The sequence below is a fragment of the Palaemon carinicauda genome, chromosome 4 (genome assembly GCF_036898095.1).
Source record: "Palaemon carinicauda isolate YSFRI2023 chromosome 4, ASM3689809v2, whole genome shotgun sequence".
Lineage (NCBI taxonomy): Eukaryota > Metazoa > Arthropoda > Malacostraca > Decapoda > Palaemonidae > Palaemon > Palaemon carinicauda.
Window position 1 is genome coordinate 157,782,255 of NC_090728.1, and position 27,969 is coordinate 157,810,223.

At 34.0% G+C, this 27,969-nt stretch overlaps 2 protein-coding genes across 2 annotated transcripts; both read left to right on the forward strand.

The window, feature by feature from the left end:
• The first annotated feature begins 2,688 nt into the window (after positions 1 to 2,688).
• On the forward strand, positions 2,689 to 17,589 carry LOC137639720 (uncharacterized). Its single transcript, XM_068371966.1, is given in 6 exon segments — positions 2,689 to 3,093; positions 3,095 to 3,915; positions 4,075 to 4,808; positions 4,975 to 5,085; positions 5,219 to 5,418; positions 17,493 to 17,589. Coding segments are annotated over 6 exon segments (2,238 nt in total). The 5' UTR covers positions 2,689 to 2,818.
• A 7,662-nt stretch (positions 17,590 to 25,251) lies between these two features.
• Positions 25,252 to 25,821, forward strand: LOC137639721 (uncharacterized). The gene has a single exon (XM_068371967.1). It carries the CDS (start codon positions 25,252 to 25,254, stop codon positions 25,819 to 25,821), a length of 570 nt encoding a protein of 189 aa, XP_068228068.1.
• Positions 25,822 to 27,969: the final 2,148 nt, after the last annotated feature.

Here is a 27,969-nt window from a genome sequence, read left to right on the forward strand (position 1 = left end):
CATTAGCAATTGAATGTAGGAATATATCTGCTGTCTTAGAGACTTAATATGTAGAAGAGCAGACAATTAATGAAGAATGATGAGATATATAAGTCAGTTGGTAGTGAAGAACATGCAGTTAAAAAGAGAAAACCATGGATATAAAATGATATTTGGGACAGAAATAAAATGTTGAAAATTTATGAGGAAGTAATGAAAATTACACGGTAGATCAGGCTAAGTATTCCAGTACTGATAAGGTGAAAAGAACATTCAGGAATGAGTGGAGAGAATAATTAGACAGGAAAGCAGATGAGGCTGACAAAGCTATGGATTCAGGAAGTGGCTATGGTGTAAGGATTGTTCATAGAATTATCAATGAAATCTCTACGGGAGCAAAGAAGCATATACTCATCAAAAAGAGAGTTGATCTGGTATAACAACAGAAGATGAAGAAAGGCAACGTTAGATGGAACACTTTAGTGAGGTCAGGAATAGGTGATATCAAGGGAATAATTGGATTGATATACCTGAAGCTGAAGAACACCTTGATGTGCCCTGAATGAATTCAGTGTTTATAGTTAAAGCTATCATTAAAAACCTCAAGATATTGGAAGCCCCTGGATAAAGTGGAATAACTAATGAAATTATAATGACCGAAAATGAAGTGACTCCCAGATTACGTAGATTATTTTGTAGAATGTGGCGTGAAGAGACAAAGCGTGCTGAATGAGAGCTGAGCTGGGAGTATTAGTGAAAATGGACATGAATCGTGATATAACAATGAAACCATATCCAACAGATTTTGTATATTTGAGAACAAAACCCTCTCAAGAATATTGGAAGTTAAATGGTAGGACTAGATTAGAAATGAAACAATAAGAGAGATTACCCGAGGGCCATATATGGATAAAATCATGGTGAAGGGTATATGGATATATTTTGGGCATGCTCTTTACACTCATCAGGAGAGATTAGTTTGCCAAACTTTCAATTGGGCTCTACGAGGCAATTAAGCAAATAAAGCACATTACATTTTGAAAATAGCTTCATTTTGTAGACAATGGTCAGTACATTTCAATACATTTCTACGGTTGGCAGTTTTACTAATAAACCCGATGTCCAATAAGATAATGTTTGTCTAAATATATTAAGAAAAATAATTTTGCTATAGACTTTTAAAACTTTAAACTGAATATTGCTTTAGCATTCAAACCTTTTCATCATAATAACATCGTAATTTTCAAGTCGAAGATAAATGGATATCATCATCATCTCCTCCTACACCTATTAACGCAAAGGGCCTCGGTTATATTCCGCCAATCGTCTCTATCTTCAGCTCTTATTTCACTATTTCTCCATTCATCATCTACTTTGGGCTTCATAATCCTCAGCCATGTAAGTCTGGGTCTTCAAACTCTTCTAGTGCCTTGTGGAGCACAGCTGAACATTTGGTGAGCTAATCTCTCTTGGGAAGTGCAAAGAGCATGCCCAAACCATCTCGATCAACACTTCTTCATGACCTCATCCACATGGCACTCGAGTAATCTCTCTTATAGTTTCATTTCTAATTCTGTCCTGCCATTCAACTCCCAATATCCTTCTGAGGGCTTTGTTCTCGAATCTACTAAATCTAATGGAGACTGTTTCATTGTCATACCATAACTCATGTCAATAGAATAACACCGACCTCAATAAACTGATATATAGTCTGATTTTTAGGGGGGGGGGTAAGGGGCCCAATGGTGACGCAGGGCCCAATGGTGACGCAAAAAAAACAAAAAAACGATAATTTTTATACTAGTAATCGTAGGAACATTCTCTAGGTCAGAAAATAAAGGCTGGAGCATGTTCTTTTCACTCTGAAAATTGTATGAAAATATATCTACAACTTTTTTTTCGAGGACCGAAAATGTACAGTTTTGACCTTTTCTGTTGTTTTTCTTAGCTAAACGTAAGGATTTTACTTTCTACATTTGCTTGCATCAAGACCATGTGTGGTAATTTTTGTTAACATTTGTTATTTCAGGGTACTCTAAGGTGGTTGGAGATGATGTCCAGAGAATATTAAGACCAATGAGTGATTAGTCTGGGTGTGGCTGAGGGAAAACTAAGTGCGTCACCATAGGGCCACCAAATCGTGGTGGCCTAGTGGTGACGCACATTTTCAAAACAGCTGTACGAAGGTCTAATACACACCAACATGAAGAACAATATTAGACCTTTCAAACATAGGACAGAAAGCTCAGAATCACTTACCATAGATGAGCAATCAATCCTTGAACATGGGACATTTGGGGCCCTATGGTGACGCAGTGAGCTGGCCATATGGTGACGCGCGTCACCACTAGGCCATGCGCACTGCGTCACCATAGGGCACCACTTTAGAAATGATTATTTCATGTCTAGTTTTCTTTACAGATTATAAATTAAGTGTTAACAGGAACAAAAAGTAAATATTATTAAAAGGAAATTACCCAAGTTCAGTTAAAATGGATAAAAATACTGTTAAAAGTCGGCTCTTCCCAAGAAGCCAATATACTCAGAAAGACATAGATGATGCTTTGGAAGAAATTAACACGTGGGTAAAATATGAAAACTATTGTATTTTTTCCTTATAATGAAATTTGCATGTTGAAAATAATGAAAAAAATTACCTAGCATAACTCCTCTCTCTCTCTCTCTCTCTCTCTCTCTCTCTCTCTCTCTCTCTCTCTCTCCTAATCTTTACAATTGTTTCAGGTATGGGCTGTCAATAAGGGCTACTGCAAAGAAATATAATATCCCAGAGGCCACACTTCGGCACAAACATACTGGCCGGACTCCTGTCAGCAAGAAAATGGGGCCTAAATCTCTATTGACAGAAGCTGAAGAGGCAGTGCTAATGGCTTACATCAAAGGATCTTTAAGGAGAGCACAACCCGTCACTAGACAAAATGTTCTTGATCCGGTAACTAGCATTCTGGAGAATGAGGAGGAAGAAGGAACGCACAGGAGAAGGCCTTCCTCATTTGATGCTGCTCCAAAGAGGAAATGGTGGCGGCTTTTCCGGAAGAGACACCCTGAAGTTGCCATCCGCACCCCTGAAACCTTGACCACCTCTCGCCATAACATGTGAGACAGTGATCAGGCAATGGTTTGCTGAAGCAAATACTTATTTTTCTGAGGAAGAGTTATTAGAAGCATTACATGATCCTTCACGCAATTTTAATATTGATGAATCAGGGTTTTCCCTGTCACCAAAACATGGGAAAGTTTTGGCTATCAAGGGGGAAAAAAATGTTTTCGAAGTTAGTGGTCCTAATTACAAGGCCAACATATCTGTGCTAGCAACTGTAAGTGCAGATGGGAGAGTTCCGCCTCCCATGATAATTTATCCAAGAAAACGGATAAGTTATCAAATGGCGGAACAGTTTCCAGAAGACCTGCTATGTGCTGTGGGGAAGAGCGAAAAGGGGTACATAAACTTTGAAAACTTGTATGAATATCTGTGCAACACGTTCAATGATTGGCTAACTGAAAATGATGTCCAACGGCCAGTCATTGTGTGGACGGATTGGCATGAAACCCGAAACAATTTCTATTTGGCCTCTTCCCTAAAGAGTATGAACATTATCCTGTACGGACTACCACCTAATACCACCCACATCATGCAACCCTTGGATGTGGCTGTGTTTGGCCCACTTAAAAAGAACTGGACCAAAGGGGCCAAGGAGTTCGAAAGGAAAAACCCAGATGACATGATAACGCAAGTGAATTTTGCTAAAGTGTTTCTGCCCATCTACTATGACTCTGTATCAGCAGCAAATATAAAGTCAGGCTTTTCAAAGTGTGGACTAGTTCCCTTTGATGCAGATAAACCTGACTACAGCAAACTTCGTAGTGCAGCTGCTGTGCATGAGGAACCTTCAACATTATTTGAAGCCATAGACCTCGGTAAGCATATAGCCCATTAAGTATTGCACATTCAAAATTTATTGTTTTTTTTTATCACAAAATTATAGGGTATTGCTTTTACATAATATAGGCCTACTTAATTTCCCATTTTTATTGCACTGCTATTTATCTAATATAATTTTCTGTACTCAATTACAGGTGGATTCACAGAGCAGTCATGTCAGACTGATTTTCATATGACAACACATCGAGGTGCCCAAACTTCAGGTCGCATGTTTGAGACTGCATGCATCAGCTACCTCATACAGTGTGGATACTCTATTCTGCCACCTGAAAGCACTACATCACAGATGGAGAAACTAAAAGGTCCCAAGAAATCTTGGGATGATCTCGTGCTTGATCAACATCCTGCACGAGAGTTCATTGCTTCAAGATCCATACCCAGCCCAAATCCTTCTGTTTCGAGGTCATCATCTCGAGGGTCATCCAGGACAAACACACCATTGCCATTCTTGTCTTGTCCACCATCAACTTCATATGCTACACCTGAACCGCAAGTGACACCTGTGCTTCAAAGGGCCCCAACAAAAACTACCCCATCAACATTGAGTAGTGCCTTTAAGACATTTAATTTTTATCCTGAGAGGAGGCAGGGCCAAGGTCCAAAGAGACCCCGCAATGAAATGGACAGGACTTTTGCCATTACATCTGATAAAGCCATTCGAGCTCTCAAAATGCAGATGGAGGAGAGAAAAGCAAAAATTCAAAAGAAAGGCTTCAGAGGAAGGAGAACTGGTAGGATTAAGAAGGTGCCTCCTAAACCTGCATCATCCTCAGACAGTGAGAACTCGGATGTCCCTCTGCCACTACCAGTAGATTCATCAGATGATGATATTGATTTGAAACAAGACCCACACAGCCTTTGTATAAAGGTGAGCTTAAATCTATTACTGTACTTCTAAGTGCTTCTCAATAGAACTCTGTGATTATCATATATCATTACTAATAAAGAAACAAAACTAACTAGGCCAGGCAAATGTAACTTTCTTTTTTCAAATAGCCTATCACTGACAGAACCGTAACTATTTCTTTTTTCAGGTACCAATGACAGTACCGGAAGTGGATTCATGGGTTGGTGTCAAGGTGGAGAAGGTAGCTACCAGCACAAAAGGGAGGAAGCACAAGCCTTTTGAAATTTATATTGGAAAAGTAAGTAATCACATAAATTTGACCTAAGTCTTCACTTTGATTTTGAGTCTAACCTAGGTTACTTTGAAAACTAGACACATAGCCTAGCCTATTTAGGGTGAAAATAACTAAAGAATGACAAATTTATCCTTAGGTGAAAGATGTCCAGGAGCAGGGCCTTGCAGTTACGTTCCTCAAGGAGGTATCCCCAGGGTTTTATGTCTACCCTGACATAGAGGATATCTCTTTCCCTGTGCATAGAAGGGAGGTCGTGGAGCTTCAGGAGCCACAGGCAGCGACAATCCAAAGAAAATATGGGTTCAAGTTCAACAGTAGCATCAAATCGGCAATAGTGTCAGTCCTCAATAGATAGAATAGGCTAATTTTGCTCACATACACTCAGGGAAGTAGCTAATAAGCATTATTTCTTCAAGTTTAATGGTTTAACATATGTCTAATTAATTTCGATGTTAGTAGTCAATCATGTGCTTCATTTCATCGAGTAATGTATGAAAATATTCAAATTTTTTGGTTGTGTTAATGATGTAACTTAATTTTTAGTTAATTTGCTGATTTAGTAATATTTTTTGTATTTGATTTACTTATTAAATGTTATTCTTTCATTCTATGTGCCTCATTTCTTCCTTATTTAATACAGGTGCAATGTACATGCAATTGAAAAAATTGCGTCACCATTGGGCCAAGTGCGTCAGCATAGGAACATGTGCATAATAGTGACGCACCGACTTCGGCCGCCAATAACTCAAAAACTATAAATGATAAATCAAATTTGATTAAAACACATGAAAATATAATCATCTGTGAATAAAACAAGACCCAGAACTTGAAAAAATATGAAAAAGCAAGAGAGCTGTAAGCGATGGAATGAAAAAATCCAGGGAAAATGCGTCACCATTGGGCCCCTTACCTATATAATTTCAGGTGATTTGATTTCACAATTCAACTTAGCCTAGCCATTGTCTGATTTGCTTTGTTCAATCTTTCACTAAACTCCAATTTTAAAGACCCTGTATTGGAGATCAGGTGATTTGATTTCACAATTCAACTTAGCCTAGCCATTGTCTGATTTGCTTTGTTCAATCTTTCACTAAACTCCAATTTTAAAGACCCTGTATTGGAGATCATAGTTCCTAAATACTGGAATGATTCTACCTCATTAATCCTTTTTCCTTCCAATGATATTTCATCTTCCATTGCATACTCCGTTCTCATCATGTTTTCCTTCTATTTATCTTCAGCCCAACCTCGCGTGATATTTCACGCATTCTGGTAAGCAAACAATGCAAATCCTGGGGTGTTCTGCTAACAAGGACAGCATTATTAGCATATTCTAGGTCTACTGAATTCCTATCACCAAGAGAGTCTAATCCTTCTACACCATCTCTGAATGTTCTTCGCATTACAAAATCCATAAGGAGGATAAACAACATAGGTGACAACACATTACCTTGGAGTACTCCTCTGTTCACTGGAAATTCATATGATAAGACTCCATTAACATCAACTTTGCACTTGCTATGCTCATAAACAGACTTAATCAAATTTACATATTTAAGAAGAATTCCACAATAACGCAGGACTCTCCACAAAATTGGCCGGCGCACACTATCAAAGGCTTTTTCATAGTCCATAAATGCCATCAAAAGCGGATTTCTATATTCTACGCATTAGTGTACATGTCTCAAAATGAAAATTTGTTCAGTGCAACTTGTACATTTTCTAAATCCTGCTTGTTCATCTTTCAGCTTTTCATCAAACTTTCTCTACAGTCTCTTTGTAATAAGAACACTATATTTTCATAACCTCATAGTCTGTACAACAGTTTTCCACTGTCTTGGGTTAGAGTTCTCTTGCTTGAGGGTACACTTGGGAATACTCTTTCTATCTTGTTTCTCTTCTGCTTGTTTTTTTTTTGTGAAGTTTTCATAACAAAAATAAAAATAAAAATAATAATAATCCCAATAATAATAATAATAATAATAATAATACTCAAGTCTTTTACGGAACCTTAATACCTTATGTTGAAAATAGGAACATGAAAAATATACACATTTAGTTAAATTAAACGAATTTTACAAAAAAAAAAAAAAAAAAAAAAAAAAAAAAAAAAAAAAAAAAGAAGAAAAAGAAGAAGAAGAAAAAGAAGAAGAAGAAGAAGAGAGAAGTAAAAGAAGGGCGTGTGCACATCAATCAACTCATTGGCTCTAGTCCTTACTAAAAAGTAAGTAAAATTGCTCTCCCATGAAATCTATCGACGTAAATCTCTTATTTTCCAATGGAGTTACCATGCTAAAATATTCTTCACCTTTATGACCTCAGCATTGATGAATCTGATGATTATGTATGACGATCGCCCAAAACACGATGGAATAAGTTGCCGGATATCTCTCACCCCTGAGGGTGACATTTATTGTGGCTTTCCCATTAACTAATGAGTTAAAACTCGAGCAATGGCTTCTTTTCGGTGGATCCCTCACACGTGGTATCTTTTACTTACTTCTTCTTTTATATGTATCTTAGAGAGTCCTTCAATAAAACATAGTGCTTTCGGATGAATAAGCATTGCACATCATCTGCATTAATATCAAACCAAATCCATGTTCTTATTCATTTCCGTCTTTAATTATTCTCAACATGAACATCGTCATGATCTCCATCGCCGTTTCTTTTTAACAGGTATAAGTGATCTAGTTACCTCCGCCAACCAAGTTGAAAGGAGGTTATGTTTTATTCCTTGTTTGTGTGTTTGTTTGTTTGTTTGAGAACACCTTCCTAGCCAATATTTTAATCGTTAAGTTATGAAACTTGCAGGGATTAACTGTTATATAGAAAGCTGGAAGTGATTAAATTTTGGAGGGTCAAGGTCACGGTCAAGCTAAATGTCCAATTCACGTAATCAGCCATAAGTTTGGACATCGTTATCAAAAAGACTTCAAACTTGGTTCATATTTGAGTATGTAAATCCACGCTAATTAATACATGTTAAGGTCGAAGGTCAATGTCAAACAATAGTCCAAATTCCGGTCAGCAACCATACACCCAAAACTTTAATTGTAAAGTAATGAAATTTTTCAAACTATTATGTAAAGACCGGGGAATGAACAAATTTTGGAAGTTCAAAAATCAAGGTCACGAAGGAGCAAAACGAATAAAATCAGTCCAAAAGGTCGAGAAATAACCTACCCTGGTGGAGGTCTGCTCTCTACAGAGTTCCCCTCTTGTTCGCTAATGAAAACAACACGTGCTTCAGGCCAGAGTGAAAAAAAAAACGCTCATAAAACATTCACATCTCAGACACCATTACTGCATCAACATATTTCTTCAGTTGTCAGAAAGAATAAACAAAAAAAGGAAAAAAAAATCTATACTTCCATGATGTATTGATAATTCGGTATATTCTGGGCTTTAGGAATGATGTATAGGCATATACTAAAAGTATTCCTGCCTTATTCCTCTTGCGTTAAGGACTTGAATAGGACTACATTTTTACTGCAGTAATTTCAGTAATAGAATTCATTCACAATCGCTTTTATCTAAATAAAAATCAGGATAGTTAGAATTTTAAGTTGGTTAAATAAACATTTTAGCCCTTTTAAAAAGATTTAATAACAAATCTAAGCTCAAGATAATTCAATCTCCCTATTTTTCGAATGATTTTATTAACCCTGGAGAGAGCATAATGAAAATTCAGTCTTTATGAAATATTTGTGGGCACTGTTAGAGATTCATATATATATATATATATATATATATATATATATATATATATATATATATATATATATATATATATATATACATATGCAGTATATAAGTTCTCATTTTGCCCGTTGGCAGTAATTTCAGTGCCAGTTCCCCATATTTTCATGTAGAAACTGTATATACAACATACATACATTACATATATATATATATATATAAATATATATATTTATATATGTATATATATATAATATATATATTATATATATAATACTGTATATATATATAATATATATATAATATATATATATAATGTATATATATATATATATATATATATATATATGTGTGTAGCAAAAAGAAAAAAAGATAATGTTAAGTAATAGCAAAGGCAAAGGATTATGTGATCATTACAATATGGGTGGTTGTATATATCAAGAACCAAATTCATATTACAGTTGAATTAACACTGAGTAATTATACATGGAAACTTGCCATATGAATCAACACACTCTGAACTAGCGAAATCAGACTTGAAAGGCTTCAAGGGGATTAGGTTCTATTTAGGAGTTTGATGGTGTTCGTGTTGGTTGCTTAATTATTGAAAACCATTCACTTTAAAATGGCAAAAAAATTCTGTTACTAAGCTTATTCATGTAAGTATCGTTCAACGCATGGATATGAGAGAGAGAGAGAGAGAGAGAGAGAGAGAGAGAGAGAGAGAGAGAGAGAGAGAGAGAGAGTGAGAGTGTGTGTGTGTCAGCAAGGAAGATATGTACAAGGGTAAGAAGAGCGTTTTGAGAAGAACGACTGTTGGTAGAATGAAAATACAGGTTGAAAAGAATTATTCTATTTGATTTAGATGAAAGTGCATAACAAATGATGTCATACAAAGGTATACTGTGGATAAGGCAGCCAAGTGGAGAGTTAGGAGAAAAATGACAGATAACCATCAAAACTTAAAGGAAAATAAGAAACATCAATTTACTCCAAATAGAGAGTTCTTCGTTAGGAAAGTAATTGTAAAGAAATTGGACTGAGAGCAATTACGTCAAGAACAAAAATACAAGTCAGTCTAAAGAAAATGTGTTTTTGATCGATGGATCCAGATGATGAAGTTAGCGTAATCTTAAAAATGTTTGCGTGAGTGGTCATTAATGCTGTAAAAATTAACAATTTGAAAAAATGGAACAACGCCAGGGGTTGAAGGAATTAAAAACTAAAGTTCGAGGTGCATTATCAAAGGTATTATTGAGCACACGACCGGGGTTTTTAAGGAAAATACGGGAATTTTTCTTAGACATAGTAATGAGGATAATCTACACCTCTGTTTAAAGATAAGCGTGACAGACGCGTCTGTAAGAATTATGGAGGCACAATGTGACTTAGTAAGTCAGGAAAAGTTCATGGGAGGATTCTCAACGAATGGCAAGGGGTGTGATCTAATTTTTTCATTGGTCATCTATTTGAAAAGCTTTAATAAAGGAAAAAAAAAAAAAAGAGCTCTTGGGGACACAACAACCTAAGATAGGCTAATGATGAAACCAATAACAACTGGAGACAGGGGCTTAATGATGGTAATGATTGATGTTAAAAGATCTTTTATAAAAGGCAAACCTTGCTTTAGAGTATCTAAACGCGAGAGGCTAAATGGATGGAGTACGAGGAATGGTTATTTCTGAAATACGTCCATCAATGCAATATTCCATATACTCTGTGCAAACACAATTTATTTTACCTAAGCAAGCTAATATAAATTCTTCTTTGAACAATTTTCTCTTACAAAATATGAAAATATACAAATATATTTCTCCGAGATTCGTCATTCTGTCACCACAATAGAAAAGATGGGTATTTGGGTAGGGACTCCGCCATCATTACATTGGCTCATAGCCTGAATCTAAAATATTACGGAGCCTCCTAATTATATATATATATATATATATATATATATATATATATATATATATATATATATATATATGTATATATATATTTATTTATATATATACTATATATATACACTATATATATACACTATATATATATATATATATATATATATATATATATATATATACTGTATGTGTGCCTGTACACGAAAATTAGTTTATCTTGCAATGATAATGCATAAAAAACAACAAACCTGAGAAATCGTGACGGAAATCTCAAAGAATAGATTTTATCTAGAACATTCTCTTGTGATCCCTCCGGAAAGGAATGCTACTAAAAGGCAGTTTAATACAGTAAATAAATTATAAATGGTAAAAGAATTAAAACACCCTCTCAATATATAACAGCACACACAAAAGAACTAAAGATTAAAGGAGAAACATCGTAAGATCTTTATTATTTGTATGTAATCTCCTTGAAATTAAATTCTAAGAGTAAATCATAAAGAAATAAAAAAGCGTAATATTTTCTAAATATTTTGAAAGCAGACAATTCAACGGAAAAGTATTTTTCTAGCATTAGGGTTCAAAAGCATTATAAGATCAAGAAAAGAAAAACTACTGGAACTTGTATATGGTCTCTCTTAATGGCGCAGAATTTTGTCTGAATTTTATTGGGTTTCTTTACTACTTCTTCTTATATGAGATTACGGTTGTTTACCGGAAAGCATTGGGCACAACAATTACAGTAAATTGGATTTACATATTAATAAAATTTACAAGTAATGCTTACAAATATCAATATTATGTAAATTATGTCCATATATTCACGTTTTAATTGCACTACCAGGGAGAAAGAATTATTAATACCTAACTAGAAAAAATATTTTCTCTACATATAAATATCAGAAGCATGCATGTGAATTAGTTGGTATTAAAGAGTAAAAATGCTGTTCATAAATCATAAAAATCTTGCTACACCTCTTATCGTTTAAGATGATTTTCCTTTCTCGAAAGCAAATATATACAAATGTATATATGCATGAATATTCAGTATATGTATATGTACATACAGGAATATAAATGTATATATACGTACATGAATATATATGAATATATAAATATACAAGCACATTTACAGATACATATACACTGATGTGCTTGTGCATAAATAAACGCTATTGTGAGTGTTAGTTTAATTCACAGGGGAAAACCCATGATATATATGGAAATAGCAGTTTAGTGAAGGTATATGACCCATATTTGACATGTGTAATACATGTTCGTCAAAAACGCTTCCTAATTATTTTTATGGAGTCCAAATGGTTATAGGTTTGTAAATGTAATTCTCTCTCTCTCTCTCTCTCTCTCTCTCTCTCTCTCTCTCTCTCTCTCTCTCTCTCTCTCTCTCTCTCTCTCTCACAGAATGGTTGAACTTTACTATATATTCAATAAAAGTATATATGATGATGCAGTGCTTCTGCGAAACAGGGTGTTTTCTCTTTTTATTCTTTTTTCTTTGAACGAAGTTTATTCAGATAAAAAAAAGAATATTAATAATATTTTAGAGGATTTCTGATTGCGTCCAGCACTAGTATTGAGTTCTATCCTCAAGTAAGAGAATGTTATTTATCCTTACTGGCACGCAGAAAGCAACTATTATATGAACATACAAAGATAAAACCTTACAATACTAGAATGGACCCATCATTTTTGTCTAATAAACTGATATGATAATCGACTGATTGGTTAAGAAAGATATACATCTCATTCGTGTAATTATAAAATGCATCAACAGAAATATATATCACTGGACAAAAAGAAATAAAATATTTACAAAAAATTATAATCCACCCATTTAGATCTGATGACTAATTATTATGATTCTTTTTCTGCGATGCTTTGTTACTTTTACTTCAAAATAACAACTTGCTAGGTCCCAAAGATTACAAATGATTACTATCTCTTTACCGAAGCATTTATTTAACATTTTAAAAGCTGGAAAAACATATGTGCAATGAAACTCGTTTACATTAGAAACTAATACTTAAACTCCCATTGATAAGAAGAATCGGCAATCTTTCATATCCGGTATGTTTAAAAAGTGAAAAGAAATTACAATAAACTTCATAAAACCAAAGAACAAGAAACACTAGAATTCCTGTAAAGCATCAAAAGAGAAACTTGATTTGACGGTAATTTCTCGTACAAAATTTATTCTGGAGAAAAAAAAAAAAAAAAAAAACAATGTCCCTTACGCCTTTAGGTAACTTCTATCAGAGTATATTTGTGCGTGTTTCTAATAAATTTAATTCCTGAATGATTTCTATAACTAATAGAATCTTACTTCAAACAGACATCTAAATAACTATTGCAACAAATAACTACCAATAATGAACAAATATTAATACATGCTACACATATCTTACTTTCTTTTATGGAAATATGGGTGCTCTTTATCTTTAGTCCCATACTTAGTATGGCTCTCACACTAAACAGTGGCATCTTGGAGGATTAGACGTTCCCGTAGATTTTTCATTCGCCTTAGTGTGATTGATTGACCTAGAGAAGCGTAGTGGCGTCTGAAGCCTTTCCCTGACGTGTATCACAGTCATTGGGCTTTTGTTTAACCAACCCATTGTGTCTAGCCTTTAGGGGACAATATAAAGCAATAAACCATAGAATGAGGCCAGAGGCCTCCTCCGTTCTCACTAGTGCTAACACTGCCAAGGTAATAACGGAAGGGTTCTCCCACTGGATAATTATTACTTCGGTGGAAGGGGCGTCTTACGCCTTTTCTTGAGGGTGCTTTTACTTTCCTCTTCACCTTTTCTTTCTCTGCATTTTTTCCCTTATGTTGGTTCAGATTATTTAAAATCTTTCTCGGCCAAATCTTAATATTATATCATTGGTTTACACTAGGCCGTATGTGCTTTAGTATACTTTTTGAACATTGAAATTTATTCTGATTCACCATTCTATTACGAATGTTACGTGTGCACCTATTACGATATCAAAATCCTTATTTTTTCCGCATCAGTGTCATTTTAATACTTGGATGGGATAAAGGCAATTGAATAAATGTAATAAATGTACAGTAATATTTGTCATACAAAATCATAGATTACCTATGTAAAATACTTTTACCCATTTACTGATTTGTAAGTCGGGTTTTGCAAGACCTCATAAAAGAAACTACCAAGGAGCGATTTCAAGTATCTAATTGACAATAAATGGAAACCTTACTTTATGGAAACTAGCTACACAAGGATATGGGTTTCATGTGTTATTTATAGGCAAGTTCCAGCTGTACTGAAATTTTTAGTGATCGGATTAAAATGGTATATTAAGAAATTCTGATAAAAAAATACTTGATGTTACGTAATCTAATTTATTTGTGTCTATTATATGGCTGAGGACTATGAAGCGTGAAGTAGATGATGAATGGAGAAATATTGATTCAAAAGCTCATGATAGGGACGACTGGCCAAATCTAACCGAGGCTCTTTGCGTCAATAGGCGTAGGAGGAGATGATGATGAGGGTTGTAACACATAACACAACAAAAAGAAAATACTGTAAAAATTTGTAAATTAGGTTTATATGTTTTCAAGTATTATTATTATTATTATTATTATTATTATTATTATTATTATTATTATTATTTTTATTCATAATTCCTGTGATTCTTTGACTTGATTATTGGTTGTTTAACTGTTATTTCATTTTTTTTTTTTTGATAAAACTTTAAAATTGCTGGTTAGTTCTCTTAGATTCTATACTTTCTTTTGACTTGTTCTTTTGTTTTTTATTCAGTTTGTTGTCAGGCAGTTGTCCTTCAATGTAGGATATTATACACTGTAATATGTTGTTGAAAAAGCAATCATTTCTCATATCTTTAAAAATCATTCATCACTGTAAGATTGTTATCTGTTACTGGTGATCACATATTTTGCTAATGGATGTACTTATATGCGTCGAAAATCTAACTGAACAGATCTTTGTATTACCGAACGAACGGGTTGACCTTTCGTCAAAATGACTTTTAGTCGCTAGATCCATCGTCAAGTTGTTAATTCATATTATAACCAAACCCTTTTAGATCATTTAATGGTGTAATTATAATTAAATAACCTTGATAAGTAACGGCACAATTACAAGCTAATGATAAACCAACCAGTCTTCGGCTAGTTAAGAACAGGCACTATCTTCAGTTGTTAATTTATTTATAGGTAAGATAAGTGGACACGTATTTTTGGACTTTACTGAAATTTGGATTTTTTAAAATTCAGAGGCATGAATTTATATTTGCAGAGATACTGTACATGTCCATTCACTCATTCTAATCTTTTAAACTTCGAAAATCATTGCCAGGATTTCAGTGGTCTATATTGTTAGGATTACTTAATCCCCATCTATCAGTCTCTACTAAATGCATCCACTGTATTTTCTCCACTGATAAAAAACACTATAGTAATGAATTACTGAAGAGAAGTAACCAATAGAAGGTAGGTTAGAAGCTCAGCATCTCCATTTTCAATAATCACCAGTTATAAACAACAAATAAGCGACAACCAGCGTCCGTCCTATCTGTGAGCATGAAATCGGGACGTTTAATTGTTACACACTATCGCTCTTCCACCGAAGCGTAGCCGGATGATGGTCATGATATTCTCTCATAACAGAACATTCGTGTCTGCCGTCAAACGATGCACATATCTCGCGTTGATACTATTTGGTGGGTCATGCGCTAGAGTAAACTACAAGCAGACTTCAGTATTGTGAATGCTACTGTATAAGCAAAAATAAGTGGCAGAGAACATTGGAATATCATCATTTATTTTTCTTCCAATGAGTTCCAACGCTTACACGTTCATAAATACATGTTTTATGTTTGAGTCTATTTCAAATTACTTTCGAATCCTTTAAATCCTTTCGTAATAAATGTATTGAGAATTGTTTGATATCTCGGTACAATTATTTCCTTCGGTGATGAATCTTTTTCATTTGTTGGAAATACAAGAAATATATAAATTACTTCTTCACTGGAAAATGTTGATTGAAATTTATAGAAAACTATTTGGTATCATAATGTATGGTATATGATAAACAATGGCGAATACAAAATTAAAATAAAAGTACTTTATAGAACTAATTTAAACAATCCATTAAAAACAGGATGGGGTAAAATGTTTAAATGCAATAGCTAGAGAACAAATCTAATAATAGTTCGTTCGCATATAAACATTCAACAGCCATTCTACGTACAGAAAACTAAAATATAAGTAGCATGATTTACACAGACAAAATTCTAAGAAAACATTTTACAAAAAGAGATAAAAATATGAACTAAACAATGTGTCTGCTGGTTATATCTTTCCCACCAACACTTATGTAAGTTGCAAAAAGAAGAATTAGTTCTAAACATAGCGACCCAAGAGTTCTAATTAAAAATTGAGAAAACCCAATCTTGAATAAAATCACATACAGCATGGCTCTTTGGCACTAGACCCTGGTTATTACAGGAAAAAAAAAGAATTCGTTTCACACATTACCATTGGCACAAATATAATGGGGGGGGGGTGTTGATAGTGACGGACGCAAAATGCCATAAAAGAAAATTATTGACACATGAATTCTTGTGAGGAAATGAGAATTTGAGTTATATTGTTTTAATGTCATATATGGTTTGTTATAAATTCAGTCGTTGCCATATTTATCTTGCTTTCATATGATGACATTAATACGTCAACATTATGGCTGACATGCAAATTCGTGAACAATGCTACATATCATCATGCATCAAGAGAATACAGATAAATTTGGCTCATGATATACTTATGATGCATCCATAAAATATATCAAAATAATTTAAGTGGGCGGAAACGGGGAGCAGTTGGAAGAATATCCAAAACGAATGACGGACCTTATGAAACCATTACCGTAACGCTATGGGAATAATTGCGCACATTGCCAAATTTTGCATGCATAGAATGTACCTAAACCATAACTATAAGTTTAAAATATGACGTCGCATTTATGGGATTAGTATGTGTTATAATCCCACGAGTATGTATTCATATACGTAGATGTGATGAGTTATCATAGCTTTGAAAGTCATTATATTTTTTATAAACAATGGTTTAATTCTAACATGAAACTGAACGTTGTGTAATAAATGCCACAATATATCCTTATAATTTGCTTCAAAATGAAAGTACTATTTTAGGGGAAATTCATAACAATGCAAGCTTATAATTTATAGGATCTATAAAGGATCTGCATGGGACAAGGGCAGTTAAAACGTTTCTAAGTGAATTTAGTAAACATTTACTGTAATAGTATAATTTTATATTGTATAATAGTTACTGTCACAAATTGAAGACATGACTAAATTATTTTTTTGACTTCACATTTTTTCATGTTAACCCCTTCAATTGTAGTTTCCTTTCTCTTTCGTTATTTAAGAAATTTTTCTTTATCGCCTTTGATGAAAAGAAACATGCTCTCCATTTCCATTTGCCTTATGTAACCGAACAGATACTCTACTTATCTTTATTTAACGTTTGCGTCATAAAGCAATTTGCATTAAAGACATAAAACCATATTAGAAAGACTTATAACTGACTTGCCAGAAAGAATTAGGCCTTTTTGAAAACTGTACAGGCACCTTGTCTTCTGTGATTTTACTTTTGAAAAAGTCATTACCTTTATGGCCATTTCCCAAGTATTTATCTGAAAATCTTTATCAACCCCAAAACTATTTCTTGCTGGTATATAGCCATACTTGTTTGAATTCCTTATATCAATACAGTCGGTTAAACCGAGATATATTCGGAGGTAGCTTGCCAGTTATTGGATTCCAGCAGACCTCTACTTCACAAATACCTTTAAGCACTTGCACAAGATGACGGTAATAACTGCAAAATACTTGACACGTTGTCTATGCTGTTCATTAACAGATAGATGGAATGCATTAATTTTATAGGACAGCCCATATTCTGTACTAGATTTTGCCACTTTTCACGGATGCTTGTGTCAGATATGAAATCACAGCTTAAGTAAAAGCCTGAATCAATCAAGTTAGTTCCGATTAATTTTATCCAATGGGTGACGTCGGCAAAAGCGTATATCTCCCTGTCAGCACTTGTATTCTTGTATGCCTCTGTCCGACTGACCTTTTTCTATTGGCCTTGAGTATACAGGGCCCTGAACCAGATGGCAGCCATCAAACTAATATGACACTGCTTCTCAACACCCTTCCCTAGGTATTATGCAGTTTGTGGGTAAACAGAGGAAAAAGTGGCCAGGTGCAATCCCGCTTGATCTACATGCCAGAACAGAAGGTTGTTCTCAAATGCCTACACCAATTAACAGTGTCATTAGCGGCGAAATGATGGACTAAGTGGAAATAATGCTGTACCTGAAAATCAATAGTTCAAGTAACTGTGCAAAGGTCACCATGCCGATGACTCCCTCAACATATACAACGTTGCCAGAAACTATTCATTAAGAAGTCAGACATAATCAGCAGTAAATGCAACTGTGATTAAATAAATAATATCTACAAGAGGAGTGGAATGGTAAAATAGTTAACCGACTTCTTGTCTTATTGATTTCTGTAATGTTCATCAATGAACATGGAATTACAATTATTTAAATGACACTAATTTAATTCCTTACAACTGGCAATACCAGATTTAAAATCTACGTACCAGTCAGATTTATTGTATACTGCATACCTCAAAGAAATAAAAGAAATCTAAATTGTCATATCTTCAAAAATCAAAATAAATAACAAACGAATTAAATTCTCAAATTATATAGAACGGCGTTACTTTATTACATTATTGAATTGGTTTGGTCTTTTGGTAAGATAGGTAAACTTCGACGTATGCATTCCATTGTCCAGCAAAATCAGCTGTTAGGCTATCAAAGACTGTAGCAGTACTTGGAAGAAAAAAAAAATGTATTTTTACATGTGGTCAATACTGGACTGATAAAAAATCAATGTTGTAAAAATTCCCTAAAATCCAAAAAGTCCCACTTAATGTTCATTTCAGAGGACAAATTACGTAGCTTGTGAATAATAATTCTACTTCTACTATACAGATTTTATACTTTTAATATGCAAAAACCTTCACCACATAGAGGTGGTAATTTATATGCAGCTTTAATGAATATATAAATTTTCTTATCTAAAGCTACCCATAAAACCCAACGAATATTGTGTCTGTATATGTATATTTATATGTATATGTACACATATAGTATATATAATATATATATACTGTATATATATATATATATATATATATATATATATATATATATATATATATATATATATATATATATATATACTATTTGTTTTAATATCGTTACTGTTTTTAAATATTTTTTCCCTGTTGGGGCCACTGGGCTTAATCCTGCTTTTCCATCGAGGGTTGTATCTTAGCAGGTACAGATATATATATATATATATATATATATATATATATATATATATATATATATATATATATATATATATTATATATAATATATATATATATGTGTGTGTGTGTCAGAGTCTCTCAAATTGAAATTCAAAGTACGTATGCCATAGCCAATTGTGTCCGGTATCTGACGCTTATTAACTTAGCTTATTTGGTGAAATGACCAACATGATGACATACAGCTAGAACCGTTGTTATTATATTATATATTATATTATATACATATATATACATATACACACACAGACATATATACATGTTGATACATATACACATATACAGTATATACTTTCGAGTACTTCACAAGTACCCTTTAATATCGATTTCGCTCTGTCCAAGAATCACAGACCCATTCGAAAAAATAATAAGAGAAAATTATCTGGGTTTCAAATACCACCAGGGTGTTTTAAATATCCCTTGAACGAAGCAAACATTTTTCCCTAAAAATTAGTATAGATGTAGTTATTATCAAAAGTAAAATTAATTGAATTTTTTTTTTTTTTTTTTTAGTTACGAGTCGTTACCATTTCAGTATCTAATAAATTTGGGTTTGATGGCCTGGGATGCCATTCAGCACCAAGTCACAAGTCAATGAAACCCCTTCGGATAAAACCCGCTGGAAAAAAATTGTAATGAATACAGTGAGAATATAAGTGAAGGAAATGGTCAAAATATGGGTACAGCTAGGGCCCGATGGCATGCTGCTACTATCCTCTTGTAATGCTTACAATACAAGTGGCTAATAAGGATACTTAGACCACAGACTTGATCGACAAACAATGGGCTTTTACTTGTTCCACGAGAAACAATAAGATAATTTTTAAAAATCCTATTTCCGATGACATATCTATCAGCAAAGTGATAAACTTTATTTTCTTCCCCTCGACCATCAGAAAAGTTCTGGTTGTTGATATATTCACATATAACATATTTAATATGTCTATCTTTTGACACTTGAAAATTTTGGATACTGGAAAGCATAAAAAAGATGCTCTAATTTAGATGAAATTTTCCCAAACCCAAACGTGAACACAATATTCTTAAAGCTTTTCTCTATTCTATGAAGTATATTTTGATTAAATGCATTATCTAATGAATAGACTATAGGTCTTGGATGCCTAACGCCCTTAGTTATTACAGATCCTATTGAGAACTAAATATTCTTATTGTTTGTACTCTAGTATCAAGTTTCTAACTATCGCAGTATAATAAACGCTATTACAGTAACAATTTCTGAACGCGTCTCTGCTAAATTTGGTAAATTAAATGCTGGTCAAAGAAAAAAATTCACGATTAGTTAGAGCATTTCTATTTGCAATTCAGAGTTTTTACACCACACTTGTTCACTCGATATTGTGTGTCGTATATAGAATACTTATTTGGAGACATACAAAGACCGTATGGTAATATTTTTCTTCTTCCATTTCCGGATGCAATGGCATTCATTGTTTTTCCTGCTCCTAAATTCATAAAATTCTGTGAAAATATCAACAACGGAAAATGTTCCAATAATCTTTTAATTAATTCGGTTATCTAATAATAATTGAATATATACAGTACAACCAATATAAGTTATACTTAATTTTGTGCTTGAACAAAATACAATCCTAAAGAAAAACTTCAACCTTGAAAAATCTTCATATATCTACCCGTAATATATAACAAAATTTGAAGCGGCATATAGCTTTTTTTCTATTTATGATGGCCCCTATTCACCAGGCTGTAAAGCCATAATTTTTTCATGATTATCTTTCCATGCTTCATGCATGCTTTCCGCACTCCCCAAGAAAGATTAGTTTACCAAACGTTTAGCTGGGCTCCATAAGGCACTAGAAGAGTTGGTACATCCAAGACTACATGACTGAGGACTATGAAGCGCGAAGTAGGAGATGATGAACGGAGAAGTATTGAATTAAAAGCCGAGATGAGACGACTGGCGAAATCTAACCGAGGCCCTTTGCGTCAATACGCGTAGGAGATGATGATGAAGATCATCTCTCCATTTCCAGCTGGTCTATATGCAATCATCGTTGCAGTATATACTAGGAAAGATGATCACAGAATTGTTGGTGGTAAAAAAAATTATATATATATATATGTTTATATATATATATATATATATATATATATATATATATATATATATATATATATATATATATATATACACACACACACGATGGAATAACTGCCGAGATAATACTAGCCGGAAATGGAGTGACTCCTAGACTAATTACAAGATTATTTTGTAGAGCGTGGGCATGAAGAAGCAAAACCTGATAAATGGCAGTTAGAAGTGTTGGTGAAAATGGCAAAAAGAGACCTAACTGACTGCAATGATTATAGACACACCACCCTTACGTCCGTTATGAAAATATATAGTATATTTATTCTAAAGAGACTGGAGAGAAAGATTAATGCAAGATTTAGAAAAGGTATAAGTTGCACTGACCACATTTTCATTTTGAGACATGTTGTACAGGAATGCGTAAAATATAGAAATCCACTTTTGATGGCATTTGTGGACTAAAGAAAAGCCTTTGATAGAGTAAACCAGCCAATTTTGTTGGGAGTCGTTATTATGGAATTCCTCTTAAATATATAAATTTGATAAGTCTGTACATGAGCATTATAGAAAATATGTATTTCATTCTTTTAATTTTACTAGTTATTAAAAAAATATGCATTATCACTACGGCATCAGTATTAAAATACTTTACCTATGTAATTACTTAATTAGTCAATTTTAAAATTAACGTAATTTTTATAAATAGCTTTTCTCGTCTAATCCTTTTAAATGGTTATTGCCATAAACAAACCACCAATTTTAATGCAGAAAATGTTTTCTTGGTTTACTGAGTGACGAAGAACCGGGAGTACCTGTCAAGAACTTAACAACAGCAGTCTTCAGTAGAAGTTCCATTCATACTTACCGTGGATTAAACTTTGAAGTGATTTAGTGACATGGATCTTATCATTTGCATCGCGGTCATGTGTTACGCAAATATGGAATAATTCTATCAAATTACCATTGGACCCGGACCTGCCAAAGGGGAACCCACTTACCTATCTCCTAAATCACACTATAAACAAGGTAAGAGAAAAGCTATTTTTTCTTTGTTTTTTAATCCATCCAGATCTTGACTTTTATTCCTGCAGCTTTAATCGATGCTTATGTGATAAGTATTTAATTACCTATACTTACCCAAAATATACGTACCTCACCTATACTTCCCTTACATACTTATTCATACTTCTAGTTATTTTGTTTGTTTGTATTTCATTAGTCAGTTTACTATTTAATTGCATTGAATTCTGTTTGTTTTTATTATTATTTTGACGTTTTGTTTACTGGGATAGAAATATACTTAACATTTCACTTGTTTATTTTTAGGCTGTTATTTCATTGGGGTAGTTGCGTCAGATTCCGTTCATACATGAAATCTTAAGACTTCCTCTTGTTCACTATTTCAGATGTGTCTATACTTTCGGATTAATTTCATTGTTCTCCGGATGATGCAGCCCAAGTACTCACTTTCTATCCTTATGGTTCAGGTCAAGTGTTTGTTTGTCGTTCAGAAGTTTATTTTTGTGGTTCGATTATATACATTACAATAATATTCATTGTAACTTATACTTTATTATTTAATATATCCTATATTAACTTATAAATTTTAATGAGTTACCTTATCATTAAAATCTGTAAAACCCTCATTTTTATACATGGCGACCGTGACAGGATCTGGAAGTTGAGTGGGTGGCTGTTTTTCCCGGAGGTAGATTTAGGGTCCATGGTGATAATTTGCACAAAAATCACTTTTAAAGTTACTTTTTGTGATTACTGTTTATACACTTCTGCTTATATTAGTACTGCATTTTATTGTTTTACTGTGGTCTATTGTTACTTATATATTAGTCAAGATGACTGAACTGAAGAGATTAATAATTTCTCGGAAGTTTGTAATTAAGTTTGTTACGGAGTCGTTTGATCGACGTGATCAGTTCATCTTACTTGAAGCTTCAGATAAGCTAGTACTTGAGTCTTAAGTTGACTGACAACATGGCACGTTTGAAGGAATTGGGTCTACAAATACAGGGTATAAAATGGAGTTCTGAAGAAAACGAAAGTGAACTGATGAAACTGTGAAAATTAACAAGACAAATTACGTTCGTCTTTATTTAAGCTCCAATCGCCAGTACCGACTACACCATCACCCCCAACTCCAGCTCTTCCCCTTTTGAAGAGACAAACGGATCCTTTACCTCGATACTCTGGTCAAAAGAACGAAGATCTTACTAAATTTCTATCTCAGTTTGAGGCAGTTATCAACAGGTATGAACACTCTGACTACGAAAAACTTTTACTCCTAAAGCAGCAGATAACTGGAAGAGCCTTGGTTTTGATAGATTCCTTGGAGTCTCATAACCAAGGATATTTGTAAAGCAAAGGAGCTCTTAGAAAAGGCACTTGCTTCTCCAGACGTTCAGAAATTCAGCACCATCAAGCAGCTATCCGAGCTACACTTGGACAAATGTGATGACCCATTTGAATATGTATCCTAAGTTAAAGGTATAATGGAGAATGTCCGTAAGTTTAATGTTACTATTGATTATATTCTGAAATACTTTGTGTGGACAGGTTTGTATGAGAAGTTCAGGGATTTACTGATAAATATTACTAACCATACATGGCCTTCAATTAAAGAGATTGGTGATAACTTCTTCACTGCCTGCACAAGATACAATCACCATAAGAGGAAAGGGAAAATAACAGATCATTATGTGGATATGGCAATGAATGTGAACTTCGCACCAGAGGGAACTAGTGGAGTTACTGCAAAATGTTATCCATGCTCCTTGTGTAGCACAGTCCAAGAAAAGGCTAGCCATAACGTCAGAGATTGTACGAACTATTTCTCCTGTTTCCAAAGTTGAGAAATTAGAGAGTATCGATAAATGTACTAGATGTGGCCTGGAATCACATTCTACTGAAAACTGCAGATACAAATTTAGAGATCGGTGTGTAAATTGCAAAGGTTTTCATTGGAATTACTTGTGCACTCGTCCAGGGGAAAATCAATCCAATGACATTGGTCAAAAGAATCTGGACCTTAACAAGAAAAAGTTCCATGAAAAAAAACAAGGGCAAGAAAGACACAAAGGCTAAAACTCCTGCGGAAAGATCCCAGAATAACATTACTACTATTACAGAGGCTTTGAATAACTCAAGTGAGGGAGATACGATTCTTTCAACCTTCACGTGTAACATAAGTGGATTCGATGTGCGTTGTATGAAAGACAGTGGATGTCAATCCAATTTTATATCTGATGAGTTGGCAAGCAGATTGAATCTACCAGTCATACGAGTGTGTGTTAAACTTACTGTGAATGGTATCAATGTCCCTAGAAGTTATGACATCAAAATTGTTGAGGTGGAAATGAAATTTGACAGGGATTCAAGAGTCATTTATGCATTGTGCCTTCCAAATATAAATATTACTTTGAATTTTCCCAAGTTGAACAGAGTTGTGAATGGATTTCTGTCAAAAGGATATAAATTGGCAGATACAAGACTTTTGGATGGTTCAGAAGATATTTCTGATATTCAGATTACTTTAGGATCAAAATGCAGCTATTTCATACCAGAGACTGAAATTGTATTCGGAGAGAAATCTATATATTCAAGAACTCCTCATGGTGTAGTGTTAAAGGGAGCAACTGAGACTATTTTACATGATCTGCCTTATTTACCATATGCCCCTGAAGTCTCGTCGTCTTCCTACATTTCGATAACTACTAGAACCCCAGACTACCTGCCTTCAAAAGAAGCTAAGTTTTATCAAACCTCTAATATTGATTTTGGTAAAATCGAAAATAGAAATTAATCATTTGTTTTGGAAGGAGAGGATGATTAAGTCGGTGGGTTAGTTGATATTTATAAGCATGTACTTTATTCTGTTTGTGACCAAGCATTACATAGAGACTTCAATGTACTCTGAAACTGTTGAAATCCATACTCAGTTGGTCAATTAAGTTTTAGAGAAAACTACAAGGAATAGTGAAGGGAGGCTGGTGATGCCATTACTCTGGAATCCTCGAGTTTCTCACCTTTTGGGACATAACTTCAATATATCAGAAAAAATACTGTCCAGCTTGCAAAGAAAATTGCAAGGAAATTTAGACGATAAACTGAAGCAGATAAATATGGTATTCAAAGAGCAAGCAGATGCTGGTATAATTGAGAGAATTGAAAATTTTGATCAATTCAAGGAGGAGCATCCAGAGTCCAGTTTCATGCCTTTTATGGGCATTTTTAAGCCTGATCGTGAGACCACAAAATGTAGGGTTGTGTTCCTATCCAATTTGAGTGACAAAGGAAGTATGAATCACAATCAAACTATGCATGCAGGTCCAACATTAAATCAGAAACTCTCCACTTCCATTACCAATCTGAGGTTCGGAAGCAAACTATGTTGCTTTGATATAAAGAAGGCATTCAACAATATAGGTCTTGAGGAAGTCAACCAAAATCGCCTTTGTTTTTTGTGGTTTAGAAATCTTGAAGAGGGAGATTTTACAATTATTGGCTATAAGAATAGTAGACTTCCTTTTGGACTTATGTTCACCTGCATTATTAATGCTTGAATTATACAAGATATTGATACTGGATTCTACGAATTATTCTTTTCCATTGAGAACCATTTATCAGTTGTCTTATATGGACAACTGTGCATTTATGGCAGAAACGTCTGAGTGTTTGTTGTGGATGTATACAATGTTGGAGGATATTTTCAGTCCATATAAGTTTTCACTTCAGCAGTTTTTGTCACATGACATGTCAATTTAATGACAAAATTCAGGAAAGAGACTCCGACAAAAAGTAAACTGCTGGGACTTGAATGGGATCGAATGAGTGATACATTGTCTACAAAGCCCATACAACTGGATATAAATTCATCAACAAAAAGACAAGTTTTATCTAATATAGCTTCACAGTTCAATCTTCTTAATCTCAATGGACCTATATTGAAGAACGAGATTTTTTCTACACAGATTGCAGTGTAGACCAGAACTAGATTGGGATGAAAAGCTTACTGCTCCTTTGATCAATGAATGGAAGAATATCTGCAAGCAGGCCATTTCTGCACCTTCTGTAGAGTTCCCCCGGAATTTTGGTGCTCGTACTGACAAATATAAATTGGTTGGGTTTGCTAATAGTAGTAAGGTTCTGTTTGGCACTGCAGTGTATTTGTATAACATAAATACAAATAAGATCTATTTTATTTTGGCAAGAAATAAACTGGTGAGTAAACAATTGGAGTCAAAATCCATACCAAGCTTGGAATTACAAGCTCTTGCATTGCCCGTTGAAACTGTAAAAGATTTGAAAAATGAACTTTCAGGATTTGGTTGCATTGATCCTATTGAAATAGTTAGATGCGAAGTCTACTCAGACTGTTTAGTGGTACTGACCTGGCTGCAGTCTTACGCCTTGAAACTTTACAAACTATAAAAAAAGCAACCCTTTATACTCGATAGGTTAGAGTATATCAATAAGCTGTGTGAGGATTCTTGTATGAAATTTTCTTTTGTGTCTGGAGAAGATAATCCAGCAGACTGCATCACCAGACCTTTATCCTTTGGGCAGTTGATGAAAACAAACTATATAACTATATAAGTTCATTACAGAGAGCGAAAGCAAAGTGATCTGTAGTGACAGCACATTGTCTTTCATTATACCAAGATTATTTGAACCAAAACGAGTGCATTAAGTGGAGAAAAATTGTGGTAGAGTTTGTTCACCTCCGCATGTGGGCTCAGGACATCTTTTCTCTTTTAATAGGGTTTCTAGATTTGAGAAGGCTGTGAGAGTGCATGCGGTGGTGCTCAGGTATTGCAGCATTTTGAAATCTAAGTTTAAAAGTAAACATCCAGCTCTAGATCATTTTGAAGTTGAAGATGAAGGCTTTACCTTTTATAATGAAGCTTGTAGGCAGATTATAATCAGGGATCAACATATTCACTTCCCAGATGTCTTTGATTATTTTCACTCAAAACAGAAGCAGTTGAAGAATCTGCCTAACATTGTTGCACAGTTGAACTTGTTTCTTGATTCGGATGGCATGGTGAGGGTAGAGTAAATGCTGAAGATTGAAGGAATTCCAACATCTTAACAAATTCAACTATCCTTTACTAATATCGAAGGACAGTATGTTGGTTCCTCTGATTACAAGGGAATTGCACGTGAAGCTCTCGCATGCTGGTTGTTATCCTTTGTTGGCGGAACTTAGAAGAAACTTTTGGATTACCCATGTATACTCGGCTGTGAAGAAAGTTCTGTTAAACTGCATTACTTGTAAGAGAGTAAATGGGAGGGTAATTAAACTACTATGAGATTCAGGGCCTCTGTAACACGGTTTTTTCGCAATAACTTTTTTTCTATGAATTTCATAAATATAACGCTTAATCAGAATGCACATTATATCTACACATAAATTTTGACTATATTCTGCATTACGTAGGTTGAATAAATTTGGTACTTTATTAAGTAAAAGTGACGATTTTTGAAGACGGGCCAACTTACTCAGAGAAAAGGTTTCGAACGCACTGGTTACGTAACTTATGATGGCATTTCTTCTCTCTTTCTCGATCGATGATTGGCTATACGTAACGAAGGCTATACCTCTGATAACAATAACACAAAAGTGTAAATAAAAGCAAAGCAGTACACCTTTATGAACTCTGAAACCTCTCCACTGAGAATTGTCATAATAAACAAACGAACAAAATATG

Excerpts from the sequence above, each read along its gene's own strand:
- LOC137639721 (XM_068371967.1), top strand. The coding sequence starts at position 25,252 with ATGCCATTACTCTGGAATCCTCGAGTTTCTCACCTTTTGGGACATAAC.